General features: G+C 32.2%; 1 protein-coding gene across 1 annotated transcript in view; it reads left to right on the top strand.

The window, feature by feature from the left end:
- LOC126779098 (uncharacterized) overlaps positions 1–15,837 on the top strand; it is a 55,599-nt gene that overhangs the window by 23,289 nt on the left and 16,473 nt on the right. The window contains exons 2-4 of the mRNA XM_050502936.1: positions 7,910–7,987; positions 11,759–11,909; positions 13,532–13,673. Coding sequence (XP_050358893.1) covers positions 7,918–7,987; positions 11,759–11,909; positions 13,532–13,673 — 363 coding nt within the window. The 5' untranslated portion in view covers positions 7,910–7,917. The remainder of the gene's footprint in view (positions 1–7,909; positions 7,988–11,758; positions 11,910–13,531; positions 13,674–15,837) is intronic.

The following is a 15,837-nucleotide window of genomic DNA, read 5'->3' on the forward strand; positions in this document are numbered from 1 at the left end:
AGCTTTTAGCAACGTTACATTTTATTAATTCAAGCATTATTGGGCCATTGTTATTTGTAATTGTGTTACAAAGTTGTCTAAACGTTGGTTTTTTAATGATCAACAACTTTACTTCTCAAGTAATGTTTAACTTTGACTTGTTTTGTTGATAAAGTTTTGTAGGTCTCGAGATCATGGGTTCGAACCTCGAGTGGAGTCATTAACGGATACTGTTAGTAAATTTTCAATAGTAGTCCAAAGTTTGGTTATTGATATTGGTTTTTAAATGGGCCTCGGAAAGCACTTATTTCAAAAACTATGTTAATTGGAAGATAAATTATTTATTTTGTAATTCTATTTATCTCTTAAATTTATCAATAAAGATACGATAAGAACTATATGAAGACATTTAAGACCTTTTTGAACATAATAACAAAATAACGTCGAGTAACGGCACATAGCATTGATCTGATACTCTCGAGTGGCGACCACTCGCCCCGAAATCTGACGTAAGTAACCTTGTGCAACCGGCTCTGCAGTAGAGTTAACAAAACAATAGTATTATATAATATTAACAATTAAAAATATGCAGTGTTTATTTTAGTCAACACAATATCTGTGTTAATTAAATATTACATTCGATATAATTCATTGATAAGTCGTCAAAACATTTTAATAAAAACTAATCAAGTCCACATGGTTCAATACTGAGAGGGCTCCGTAGAAACGGTGAATCTTATGAGAGAAGACAAGTTTACGGGTTCCAACCCGGTCACTAAATTTTATATGCTTAACTTGTGTTTATAATTCATCTCGTGCTCGTTCGCGAAGGAAAACATCCTGAGAAAAAGTGCATATTTCGGATGAATGCAGCTTTATTTGTATCATGTTAATCATATTATATAGTACTAACCCGCATTGGAGTAGCGTACTGAAATAAGCTCCAAAACTTCTCCCCAAATAAAAGAAGGCCTTAGCCCAGCAGTGTGACATTTAAAAGCTACTTTATTGTCATAAGCAATGTTCAAAGACTAAATATGATACAAATATATTTTTTTCTAATTTCATATTACGAAATTTATTACAATAAATAAACTATTGTAGTATTTAACCCTCCGACGCCTTAAAGAAGCGTATGTTACGTAATCGACCTCGTGAAACTCAAGCTTAAAAACGTCAAGGGTATTTTTTTTGTATTTATGAATCAAACAAGGCGTGGCTGTTACTCAATAAAAACGAGATGATACAATATATCATGTAGTTAGTGAATGAGTTTTTCCTGGTACTCTGGGAAAATCCACACGACATGATATACGTTTATATACTTTTCTCATATTTATTAAAATACTGCTATCTCTTTCTTAGGTACGGTTTTAAAAAGGACGGCCGTATCATAGTAAGCTTCATGTAGAAATCATTTACAACATCATTTATATCATGCCATCGGAAATTATGAGCAAAGTCTAAAATACTGAAAGTCTATTGGTCACATTACGTCATCAGCTGTCAGACCAATGATCATTCAGATTTAGTCAAATATGTTAATATGATTTTGATCATCGTTTCAGATATTGTCGGTTAATCTCATTAGCTTTTAAAATATGTTTTAAGATTTATTCATCAAGCATGAAACAAATAAATTATAAATATAAAAAGAACAGAAAAATTAGTATTTTTACAATTAAGTCGTGATCCAAGCGTTTAGATATTCCGCACTTTATATAAACTCACGTCATAATTTTTTTAGAACGACCTGGAAATTACCCGCAGGTAAACGATTTCCCTCAAGACAAAACAATCCCAAGAAACGATTAATTAATTCATTAATACATAATTGATTGTAGCATAAAATATTTTTTTGCGTACAGTACTTTTAAAACCAATACAGATTGGTGCGTTCTTTCTACTGTACTAATGGCATTGGTCTGTGTTTTCATAAATTTACTTTCTTATTTGCGTTATGAAATATTGACTCTGACTAACCGATATAGCTTAAATGATTTTATACACGCTAATGCTTGTAGCGTATATATTACTAGTATTTACCCGCGGCTTCGTCCGTCTATAAAGAGAAAATAACTTTATATTAGGTAAAAAGATACCCTATGTCCTTCCTTGAAGCTTAAGCTTGCTTCCTACCAAATGTTATCAAAATCAGTTCAATCGGTTTAGCCGTGAAAGCATAACAAACAGACACGGTGAGAGTGTGGACAAATATACAACTTTGACATTAAATCTTGAATAATTAATGATTTTCATTATGGATTCGTGAAAAAATGGCGGCATGACAGGTTGTTCTAAAATTAAAGTGGATATAAGTAGTTAAGTGCAGTAGTGGTAAATAAAAAAAAACGTTAATCAAGAATTGTTTGTAGTTGTTATTGAACATTTTTTTTTTTTGAATGGAATATGAAAATAGGTTTGTTTATCTTTACTCCATATTCGATATGAATAGTCTAAGCATACAACGTTGAAACTAAACCGCATTGGAGTTGCGTGGTGGTTTTAACTCCGAAACAATATTTCAGTACATACTATAGCAAAATTTAGCACGGCTTAAACATACATATTGTTATATTAATATATTCCAAGATCCATTCCTGCATGTAACACAGAAGTAGCGCGACTCTATTATCATGTTAAATGATGTTTCAAGACTTACAACAAACACAGATAATAAATATTACTTTTTTTACGGATGACACATATACGCGTCCTTAGTTATATAAGCGACCTCCTTTCACAACCACTGACATCGCCTTAATATGAATAACCTTTTTTTAATTCATCATTTTTGATGCAAGTGACCTTTTGTAATTACAATAACATAATTTTAACGATTGGGTCATGCCATAATTTCTTATATAACTTTTTTCTTCAAAGCAAAGGTATATGAGTTCTAGAATTAATATTACATAAATTAATCTTTCTTATTGGTCTGGAAACAGTTATTAGGTCGCAGATAGAGATGTCCTAGGTTCAAATCCGGATCGGACGAATAAAAAGTTTTACTGTCCAGATGTTTTTAATAATATGAGTCTAGAAATAGGTAGTATTTACACTCTCGGAAACAGTTATTAGGTCGCAGATAGAGATGTCCTAGGTTCAAATCCGGATCGGACGAATAAAAAGTTTTACTGTCCAGATGTTTTTAATAATATGAGTCTAGAAATAGGTAGTATTTACACTCTCGTTCTTCAAGACGGAAGCGCTCGTAATGTTTGCCGTCCCATCGGATTATGAGATTGAAGGATTAGAGAGTCCACTTGCGTTTGCGCACACACCTACAATACATGCTTATCAAACTGGCAAGAATTTAGCAAATAATTATTAAAAATTATTTACTGGTGGTAGGGCTTTGTGCAAGCTCGTCTGGTAGGTACCACCCACTCATCAGATATTCTACCGCAAAACAGCAATACTTGATATTGTTGTGTTCCGGTTTGAAGGGTGAGTGAGCCAGTGTAATTACAGGCACAAGGGACATAAAATCTTAGTTCCCAAGGTTGGTGGCGCATTGGATATGTAAGCGATGGTTGACATTTCTTACAATGCCAATGTCTAAGAGCGTTGGTGATCACTTACCATCAGGTGGCCCATATGCTCGTCCGCCTTCCTATTCTATAAAAAAAAAAAAAAAATTACATTTTATAATATAGATGTGTAAGATAAATTCAAATAATAAAAATATTGCAATCCTAAAAGATAACAAAAATTAAAATTTTCGTAATACAAGAACTAATTTATTTTAATTTTATTAATATAATTCACTTCACTTTTCTCTTGGTATCACTATTTGATTAGAAGGGTGAGTGAGCCAGTTTATACAAAAGATACGATGTCATAGATGTCATTTTTGGTAACGCATTGACGGTGTAACAAAGGGCAAATACTCTTACAATATTACGTTCATAGATGTAGGCGCTATGAGTTGAAACCATCGTTTCTTTACCTTCTGATTATTATAATTAAAAAAGATAACAGAAGAGTTTCGAATAAAGAACTTAAATTCATAAAATTTGCACCGGATATACTATAGAATGACTTTATAACTTTACAAGTTTAATGACCCCAAAACATAAACCATAAAATTAAATTAATAATAATTCTAAGTTAATTAATGGCTGTATCACCGTGATCGTGTGACAATTCGTATTAAAAAAATATATTGACATTCACAGCGATTTTTTGACATTCTGTCTTTGTTTTATTACCGCGAATTTTGACATTGTTATTACAAAAAAAAAAACAAATATTGTATTATACGTATGTATGATTTAACAAACGGCCATCTGTACATCCATTAAAACGCGGAAGAGGTCATACTCCACGAAGCATGACATTCAGACAAAAATAATGGTCTAAGAATCAAAATAATTGTAGGTGTCAGTAATAGCAGTATATGCGATAACTCACGTCAGCTTTACTATGTGAATTCACTGTTTTTAATGTTTTTCATAAGCTTAATACCTAAAACAAAGTTATATCCTGTAAATGTACTTTAGAGTGAGCCAGTGCAACAAAAGCCAAGGGAGATCATTAGTTCCCAAGGTCGGCGGCGCATTTGTGATGTACAGTATATCAAATATCTTATTGTACACAGTATCTGAGCGATAGTGACTACTTACCATGACTGCTCACCGTACTACCGATTATTAAAAAAAAAACCATAAAATTATTATAGATGTACAATTTGAGCATGTACAATTTTATAAAATCTCCTGAAAAATTCTTATCGAATCGAAGCTTATTGCTAGCCTACTGTGAAAACCCCGTATGCAAATTTTCATGACTCAGTACTTTGGACTGTGTATTGATATATCAGTAAATCAATCAGTCTGTTATTCTTTTATAAATGTAGTTTTATATATATAGTATAGATAATTTACTGTTAATGTCATTTAAAAAAAACACACACACACTGTGTAAATTACATAAAATTATAAAGATTAACATTTTAAAATAACCTTATTCCAATAATTAATTATGATCAACAGAAATGGAATATCCCAATACAGTTAAATAATATATAATTCGTTAAATTAAAACAACAAAATTATTTACGTGCGTAATGTACTATTAATTCTTGACTTAATTTAAATATTAAATAATGTCCTAGTCCAATTAATCATAAAGTTTTGTATATTTTAAAAATGCAATGCATTGGAATTTATATACATAGTATGGCTATTCTGTAAGAACAAACTCGAAAATCACTGCAGAGAACGGTCATGAAATATAAATGTCGTGAAGTGATACGCGACGCTGACCATAATAATTATAACATTTCAAGAATACACGCAATAAAATTGTATATCACCATAAGTCGGTTGTCAACATTTCAAGGGTGAGTAATGAAGTGAGTTCTTACAGAATAGCAATTCTAGCTTCAGTTTGACGTTGTTGGTATCACTTCTTATTAATTTGTTCTAAGGATTATTTCGAAGTAGGCGTAGTCTGCGCCTAAGTGAACGGAACATACGTATATTGCGTAACACCTAGGTTTAGACGGTGCCTAGGTATAACTTTCTCTCCGAGGACATTAAATTAAACGTACCTGTTAAATAGATCACTTAGAATGTAAACGCTTCAAATATTATGATAATATCATAAAAAATATCTTGACTTTTACAAAGTAATAAACAGGGAAGGGAATTAAATAATTTTTAAAGAGGTAACTAACATACAACTCACAATTTAATAAACCATTATGTATCGATATGTTAATCTGTAGTTATCAAGCAACTTGAAGTCCTTAATATTAAGTTTGGAAACTCCATCCGTTCTCTAGCCCTAATCTAAATTAGTTGTAGTATTAATTCGGCTGTTTTTTTTTTAAATTCAATTTTTATCACGAAAAAGTGCTCATTCAAACATATTTTTTTTTCTTACGAGATTTCCGAACGTTATATAAAAAAATGTTTCTTGTATAGCAAAATTATATGCCGTTCACTTTGTTCAAAATGTCTCTTAATTTTGATCTCCTTCTAAATAAATTATATTATAATGCTAATGATTTTTTTTATATTTATCTATTTAATTGTTTGTATTTTTTAATTCTTTTATCATATTATATAGTTATCTATATGATAATAAAGAAAGAGGTAAAATTTGATTATTTGTATGTTCGTTTGTAATGGTTAAACTAAAAAACTACTAAGCAGTTTTTCATAATTCTTTCACCAACAGAAAGCAATATTATGAGCGAGTGTCGTGAGCTATATTAAAAAAAATCCTTTCGCAAGTCTGCCTAACCATTATAATAAAAAAAAAACTTAATGATGTCTCATTACATGGCACGAATGCACGATGAGCTCACACACAGAAAACAGACGGAACTCCAACTAAGAAGCTCAGACAAAATTATGAGTGTCTATCGGTGACTTATGTCAAACACTTAATGTAGTGAAATAGTTTTATATATATATATATATATATATATATATATATATATATATATATATATATATAATATAATATCCTGGGACATTATTCACACACGGCCATCTGATCCCAAATTAAGCAGAGCTTGTACTATGGAAGCCAGACAACTGATATACTACATATACTAGTTTTCTTTTGTAAATACATACTTATATAGATAATTACACCTAGACCCAGGACAAACAGACATGTTCATGCATACAAATGTCAGTCCTGGGTGGGAATCGAACCCACAACCTTCCCGATAATTCGTAATTAATCATAAAGCGGTACAATATACTGATAAATATTAATAAATTACGATCAAATATGTGCACCATATTGTTGCAAATAAAATAATTACTATTATTTTATTTGATGAATAAAAATAAAATTTCAAAGAAAGAATATTCTTATTCTATACGAATCGTTTCGTTATTGTTTAATTATGTATATTTCGTATTTAAACAATTGCTATTTCATGCAACATAAGACAAAAGCATCTGTCGACATATTTGACCAACTGTTACGTAGAAAATAATGATATGTATTATGAAATTGTTGAAACAATATTTATATTACTTAAGCCATATTTCGTTATTACTTTGTATAGATTTGAAAATTCTGCATTTATTAATATAATATATTCATAATGTATGACCTAATTTAGACATTTAATTTTTTTTTATTAATTCTATTAATAGTTTTTTAAACTAAATTTTATAACAGAAAAATTACTTTATTAGATTAATTTTTGTAAAAATACAAATTATTATATTCAAAAATATTTATTCTTTTCCAAATATGCTTATAAAAATTGCTTATATTATACCTATCATATGGTTTTTATTATTGTACATATCTATTAAGTTTATTTATTGAAAATTCATGTATTATATTCAAAGTTATTTAATATCTAATCTTATTTCATTAAATAAGTTTAGAATAGAATATGCTTTATTGTACACCAAAAGAGTTACAGAACCATTTTAAACACAAACACAAAAGAAACGAAAACTATTTTTTTTATTTGGATTAAATAAATTTATTTGGATTATAGAATTAAAATAAGAACGCAACTAAATTTAAAAAAAGTATACTTATTAAAATATTAAATAATTAGAGGTATTTAGTTGGTTCAATAGCAAGTTTGACCTTATCCGGCCTCTTCGCACCAGGGTGGCGCAGGACGGCAAAATTTCATCCGATCCTTCAACTCTGACGCTAAAATGAAATGTAACAAGCACGTGTATTTTAGTATTATATTCATGAGATATTATCGTATGGCAAATATTTTTATTTCCTACGTTATATATTTGTGCATACCAATTGTTGGTTTTGTCAAGGTTTTGTCGCTTTGGTGTTCAAATGGTATATTCCACGGGCAATAATAATTGTAATCACAAATTAAAATAATTGTTAACGAAAATAATTTTTTGCATTTAATAAAATTATTTGTGATAATCTTATTTAGCGATTATTTTAAAGGAATTTTGTTTCTTTTCAGACTGAAATATGTGGAGCATACTTATGGTAGCAGCGCTGTTCGCGACCGCGCGTTCTAAACAAATACCCTCCAACACCGGTGAGAGTACATTAATTAATTAATTATTATTTACAAGTAATTTTAATAGCCTGTGTGTGACTGCTGGAATTTTCTGCTTTACTTTGTGGTAGGACTGTGCAAGCTGGGTAGGTACAAACAGTACATTACATATTCTACCGTAACCGTAACCGTACCGTAACCGTAACAGCCTGTGAATGTCCCACTGCTGGGCTAAAGGCTTCCTCTCCTCTTTTTGAGGAGAAGGTTTGGAGCTTATTCCACCACGCTGCTCCAATGCGGGTTGGTAGAATTCACATGTGGCAGAACTTCAGTGAAATTAGACACATGCAGGTTTCCTCACGATGTTTTCCTTCACCGTAAAGCACGAGATGAATTATAATCACAAATTAAGCACATAAAAATTCAGTGGTGCTTGCCCGGGTTTGAACCCACGATCATCGGTTAAGATTCACGCGTTCTTACCACAGGGCCATCTCGGCTTTTCTACCGTCAAACATCAATTATTAGTATTGTTCTGCTCCGGTTTGAACGATGAGTGAGGCACAGGCACAAAGGACTGTAAGGAATGGTTAATATTCCTTAGACCGATACTGTATATGGGCGATGGTGACCACTTAACATCAGGTGGCACATTTGCCGATCCTCCTTTCTTTATTTATAAAAAAAGAAAGAACCACGCTGCGTGCGGTTTGAGTGTCTGACTTGTGTCAAAATTTCATTAGAAGCGTGCCGGATTCCTTATGATTTCCATCAGTGTCATACACGAGATTAATTTTAAAAACAAAAAAAACATAAAAATTAGCGTTAACCCGGGCCCAGTAAACCGTTTCCTGTCAATACAATAAGTTAAATATATTTTTATATTTAATTTTAAATATAACAGTAGATTAAAATATTGGAGCAGATTTTATCTCAAACATTGATAAAATCTAAATATTATTCGTGTGATAAACAGTACCCTTTTTATTATTATTTGGTTTGTTGTACATTTTTACAACTTAGTGGCTTATAAAACGTCATTTCTACCGCTCGATGACCAAAAGTACAGCTATATTTAACAGCCGGGGTGTTCGACCGGGTCAATGACCGGCCAGCGACGCATCCTTCATGATTATAACGATCCTTGAGAAATTTACTGTTGAACTGATGACGGTTTACGGTTGGCACTCTTTACGGGATTTGGTCGCTAAGTTAGGGACGAAATACTTATTTGATTCTACCAGTTTTATTGTAGTACAGCTTTGTGCAAGCCCGTCTGGGTAGATACCGCCCACTCATTGGAATTTCTACCGCAAAGAGCAGTATTTAGTATTGTTGTGTTCCAGTTTAAAGGACGCCAGTATAATTGCAGGCACAAGGGACATAACATCTTAGTTCCCAAGGTTGGTGGCGCATTGGCGATGTTAGGTATGGTTAATATTTTTTACATCGCCAACATCTATGAGCGGTGGTAACCATTAACTATCAGATGGGCCAATTGCCTGTCACCTGTCTATTAAAAAAATGAAAGTATGAATGATGAACTAAAGAAGTATTTAGTTGCATACATTGCGAAACGCGTTAATGTCATAGATTTTTTTTTAAATTTAATTTTGTGCTTCGAAATGTATAAGGTATTGCACCATACGTCCACGTCATCAACATTATAAATAAATATAAAATGAAATTATAAATGTTATTAAAATAATAACTAGCTAAAATTTAAATATATATTTAAGATTTTTTTTCATTATCTTAATAATAATAAAACATATAAATAGAAAACACGACCGATTTGGTCCAGTACTCCCGAAGGAAGTATAAATTAGTCAAGTGTAAGTTCCGCATCCATGCACTCGGTTCCGGACATGCGATATACTAGAAGTTACATGAGTTAGAGATCCGTAACTAATTAAATAATTGTAAAACTATTATATTTTGATTGTAAGACGATTAGTGAGCAGTGACTTATAACCTCTATATGGGTTATGTTCTTTTGCAGTAGGAAAATAAGACCCATATGATTTATAATATAATATGTCGTATTATTTTGAGCTGAGATAGCCTAGTGGTTAGAACGCGTGAATTTTAATCGATTGTAGGTTCAAACCCGGGCAAGTAACACTTAATTTTTTTGTGCTTAAGTTGTGTTTATAATTCATTTCGTGCTTGACGGTGAAGGAAAACATCGTGAAGAAACCTGCATGTGTCTAATTCCACTAAAATTCTGCCACATGTGTATTCTACCAACCCGCATTGGAGCAGCGTGGTGGAATACGCTCCAAAACCTTTTCCTCAAACGAGAGAGGAGGCCTTAGTCCAGCAGTGGGACATTTACAGGCTGTTACTTACTTACTTTTACTTACTTATTATTTGGACCTTATGCAGATTTTTTATTTAAATAGGTAGAGACTGACAAATAGTCCTCAATATGGGAAGTTGACACGACCTCCCATAGACATTCGTTCCCGAGGCAGCAGGCGCATCTGCGTTGTTTTTTTTTATTGAATAGGTAGGCGGACGAGCGTATGGGCTAACTGATAGTAAGTGGTCTTCAACGCCCATAGACGCGTTGTAAGTAATGTTAAACATCGCTTACATTGCCAATGCGCGACCAACCTCGGGAACTAAGATGTTATGTTCCTTGTGCCTGTAATTACACTGGCTCACTCACCCTTCAAACCGGAACACAACTATAACAAGTACTGCTGTTTTGCGGTAGAATATCTGATGAATGGGTGGTACCTACCCAGACGAGCTTGCACAAAGCTTAACCACCAGTACGTAAGTAATATGTAAGGGTTTTAATATTTAATATTCCTTACAGTACCAATGTCTATGGGAGGTCGTGTCAACTTCCCATCTTGAGGACTATTTGTCAGTATATACCTATTTAAATAAAAAATCTGCATAAGGCCCAAATAATAAGTAAGTAACAGCCTGTAAATGTCCCACTACTGGGTTAAGGTCTCCTCTCCCTTTTGAGGAGAAAGTTTTGCAGCTTATTCCACCAAGCTGCTCCAATGCGGGTTGGTAGAATACACAGCATATTGCACGTGAATGCTATATTTTTGTCATAACCATAAAACTTTGATCGTGACGCAGTGAACACATGTAAACACATTAAAATAACAAATATAAAATAAAAATACGATACACGAAAAGACAGACAACACATCTGTAGATATACAAGTATAATATATTAAAAAAAATGTCTTAAATAAAATTATTAACTGCACCAATCTTTTGTCGTATAGAAATCGTACAAATATCGATTTGATTATCTCAGAGTGAAATTCAATATGATAATGTACTGTAGATATAACTGAAGTAAACTAGGCGAGCCGTATTTATATCAGTCAACAGTCTCATTTTATTATTACTGCATAGCTTAGTCTACTTACTTACTACTACTAAAAAGCCGTGATGGCCCAGTGGTAAGAACGCGTGAATCTTAAGCGATGATCGTGGGTTCAAGCCCGGGCAACGTCTATAAAAAAACGGTTAACAGACACGGGAGAAAAGGGTACTGAACTGTTTCGTTTTTCCTATTTATACATAGACTAACGCTTTGCCCGCGGTTTCACCCGCGTAGTTCCCGTTCCCGTGGGAATACGGGGACAAAATATAGCCTATGTTACTCGCTGATAATTAACCTTTTCATTGGTGAAAGAATTTTTAAAATCAATTTAGTGGTTTAGGCGTGAAAGCGTAACAAACAAACAAACTCACATTTATAATATTAGTTAGGATTAAGTGATTGCCTTACTATGTTTTCACAGCTACAATTATATAAATGTTTGTTCGCAGAAATAGCTACGACGACTGTAGCGACGGCCACGGAGCCGGTCTCAGAATGGCCCGGAGCATTAGCGCCCCTCGACACTCTTGCAGTTGCTTGCGAGAAAGAGAACATGCATGTGACCATCTCTCTCGCACATATCCAGTCACATCCAAACAGGTAATATGCAAAAGTTGTCACCGAGATAATTTCCACAGAATACACTCAAAAGGATATGAAAAAAGTCTATTCAAAAAAATATTACTAAAATAGAATTTATAAAGTTTAAATATTTAGTTTGTTTTTTTTTTTAAATACTATCAACAAAATTTAATATAATTAATAACATATTTTTTACATTTTAATTTTAAGTTAAACTTATTACTTGCACTGTGATTTATAGTTAAGTTAAAGTAACTATGTGTTAAATATACACACTAGTACACTAATAATCAATTAAAGTAGATACGTAGCTTTTCAATCAGAAAATATATTTTTTTTAAATAAACTTTCTTTCTATTTTAATTTTGCACACAATTTTTTTTTTTGCATTTTTTGTCTCAACAGCTTTACAATCAATGGTTAACGGCCAACTAACGGATTCAAAATCGCTGATTCTTGACTGACCCATCGTTCTATTATCGTCTACGCTCCTTGTACAACGCTTACTTAAAAGAAAAAAAACAAGAAAAATTAGTAATACCATTAACACAAGCATAACTAGAAAGTATTCTTAAAAAAAATCTACAAATTACTACAAATTTTTCATCAAAATATTATTTATAATAAAATCTTTTAAATTTTTATAGAAAATATTTCCCGACATTTTTATACGTATACTGGTTTGTTTAAGTAGTCTAACCACGAAGACGAAGACACACACACAACCACACGCCTCATATTACTTAGCATTCCTTACTATATTTACGCCCAATCAAAAACATATATTAACTATTCCAATAAAAGTAGATAAACAAATCTTATATTTATATATTCCATGCAATTTGCACTATAAACAGTTATTGATTCAAATATCTTTATTTATAATTATAATACAACACTATTTCATTTAATTATTTATACAGTAACAGCCTGTGAATGTCCCACTGCTGGGCTAAACCTCCTCTCCCTTTTTGAGGAGAAGGTTTGGAACTTATTCTACCACGCTGCTCCAATGCGAGTTGGTGGAATACACATGTGACAGAATTTCAGTGAAATTAGACATATGCAGGTTTCCTCATGATGCTTTCCTTTACCGTCAAACCCGAGATTAATTATAATCACAAATTAAGCACATGAAAATTCAGTTGTGCTTTCATTTCATTCGTGAGTTCAAACCCGGAGGTTTGAACTCACGATCATCGGTTAAGATTCACGTATTCCTACCACTAGGCCATCTCGCTATCCGAATTTATAATCACTTCAATTTCATGTTATATTTGAGATTATGAATTAAGTGGATGAGGTTTTTGGCTATGATAGCTAGAACTTGTAATTCATGACAAACGAAGATTACGGGTTCAAAACAAGCGAGCACCGAGTTATCATATGCTTAATTTGTATGTACAATAATTCTCACCTCGTGCTCGGTGTTAAAGGATTAAATCGTGAGGAAGCATGCATGTGTGTAATGAAATTCTGCCACATGTGTATACACCAACCCGCAATGGAGCATCCTGGTGGAATGTGGCTTGGAACATTTACAAGCTTTACTGTTTTTTTTAACCAGTAAGGTTTGTAGAGCCCCCAGCGATAGTCCCCTTTTAATTTAAAACTGTTACTGACGTGTAAACGATTTCCAGTATATATGACACATTCAACGGTATTGTATACCCAGCGGGCCTGGGCAGCAACTCAACGTGTCTCCGGGAATACGTATCGGCGAGAGGGGATTTGCAGTACACCCTTCCTCTAAAGGGTTGCAATACGATGTCCAATGATAATGTAAGTCTGTTTTTATTATTAACCAAATTCATTAACAATATTATATATTTATCCTATTTTAAGAAATCCCTAAAATTAAATACATTTTAAGCATATATGTACGTAAAATATTAATTTGTATAACTTTTGGTACTCAAATGATTGATGAATCTAATAAATTAAATTTGTAATTTTATCTGTTTTAAAAATTAACTGCGATATACAGACTGACAAAAATCAAAATATCCATTGTTTGGTATTGATAACTCAAAATAGACATATTAACTTTACAAAAGACTAAAGTTATTTTGAAATCACAGGAATTCACTCCAATTTGATTTATTGGTATAATAATAATATAATAATAATAATATTAGCTTATCGCCGTCCACTGCTGGAGGAAAGCCTCCCCCATGGAACGCCAACATACCCGATCTTGGTCAGCCCGCATCCATCCCGTACCTGCCACCTTTTTCAAATCGTCGGTCCACCTTGCCAAAGGGCGTCCTACACTACATTTGACTAAACGTGGTATCCACTCTAACACGTATCGGCTCCATCGGCCATCGTTGCGTCTGGAGACATGACCAGCCCACTTCCATTTCAGCGTGCTAGTTCTACGCGCGATGTCGGTGACTTTAGTTCTCTGGCGAATGTCCTCATTTCGGATTCTATCTGCCAGAGAATTTGTATAGATTATATAAATATTCAGTGTGGGATTTTGTTACGTTACATTATTATCTACAACGTGTATTTTTTAATATAAAAACAATTCTAACTTAATGATACTGTAAACAGATACTCATAATGCAATATCGCGTTGGTTCTTTAAAGATATAATCTTTATTTGCCGTCAGAGCATGTGTGAAAGAAACATATAAGAATGTTCGTACAATCCACACGCACACACCCACAGATACTGTAACAAACACAAACATAAACATAATTGGACATAAATAAATATGCTTATTTTTTACTATAATATAAAAATGTTTTTCATCGTTTCGAAATTCGTTGCGTGGTTTGGAAGAACTAAGCGGAGATATAGACAGGAATTCAGCGACTTTGTTTAATAATATTTACACAAAATGGCTTTTCTTTGATTACATTGAAAAATCCGTATTACATTGTAAAAAAAGCCGATTCGACGGTTCCTTTCAAGCCAGTGTGATTGCATTTCCGAACGGTTAACAGTTTTAACTTTAACTATCAATAAATAAGTATAATTATTAAATCTGAATATAATTTATATAAAACATCAAAATATAAAAAAAATATTCGAATCCAATAACGAAATGAATTCTAAATCAAAATGGCGATGTGTCAAATTTTATACTTCAAATATATATATATATATATATAGATTATATCTATCTACTTAATTTTCCTTCACAAAGGTTGCCTGGAAGATATCGTCACTACCCGCTTTTAGCCTCTTATTTACCGTGTGCTCTGGTTATGTTCTTCTATATTTATGTGCAATAAAATGAGTAAGATGTTCTACTTGGTCATCAGCTGACGTCACACATGGAATTACAAAAATATCACTGTGCGTTACAAAATGTTCGTAAACTTTCACATTTAACGCAATATAATTAACGGGGTCCATCCAAAAAGTTATATACCGTGTCGTAATAAAAAGTAATAGTGTTAATTGTAAAGGAATCTTGCGTAAAATTATAAAGTAATTCAATTTTTTTTAAACTGCGTGTAGTTTAGTTCTCCTTTTTATCATTTTTTTTTTTTTGTGTAGTGTTATGAAGTTGTCAAAGAACACGAATAGACAGTCCAATAACTTTTTATTAAGACGATTTGGGGTTTGAAACCAAAACCTCGGGGTATACGGCCTTATAGTCAATAGTCTAATGAAACAATCAATAATATTTTAAAAAATTGATAAAAGATACCAGTAGTGGTATAACAGCAATACCTTACTTAAGATATTGCGATTATAAAGGAATCTTGTGTAAAATTTAAAGGTATTTTTTTAACGCATGTAGTTTAGTTCCTTGCGTAATATTGTTTGTTTTTTTGCATCTTTTTGTATTTGTCAAAGACGTTTAAGCGGTGTTAAGTTATATTAAAAAAGTATAATTACTTCTTACAAAAATAATAAATAAACCATATTTAATTAACATGCGACAAAAGAAATATAAAAATAATTTATTTATAGTGCGTTTATTTC

Source organism: Nymphalis io, chromosome 28 (genome assembly GCF_905147045.1).
Source record: "Nymphalis io chromosome 28, ilAglIoxx1.1, whole genome shotgun sequence".
NCBI lineage: Eukaryota > Metazoa > Arthropoda > Insecta > Lepidoptera > Nymphalidae > Nymphalis > Nymphalis io.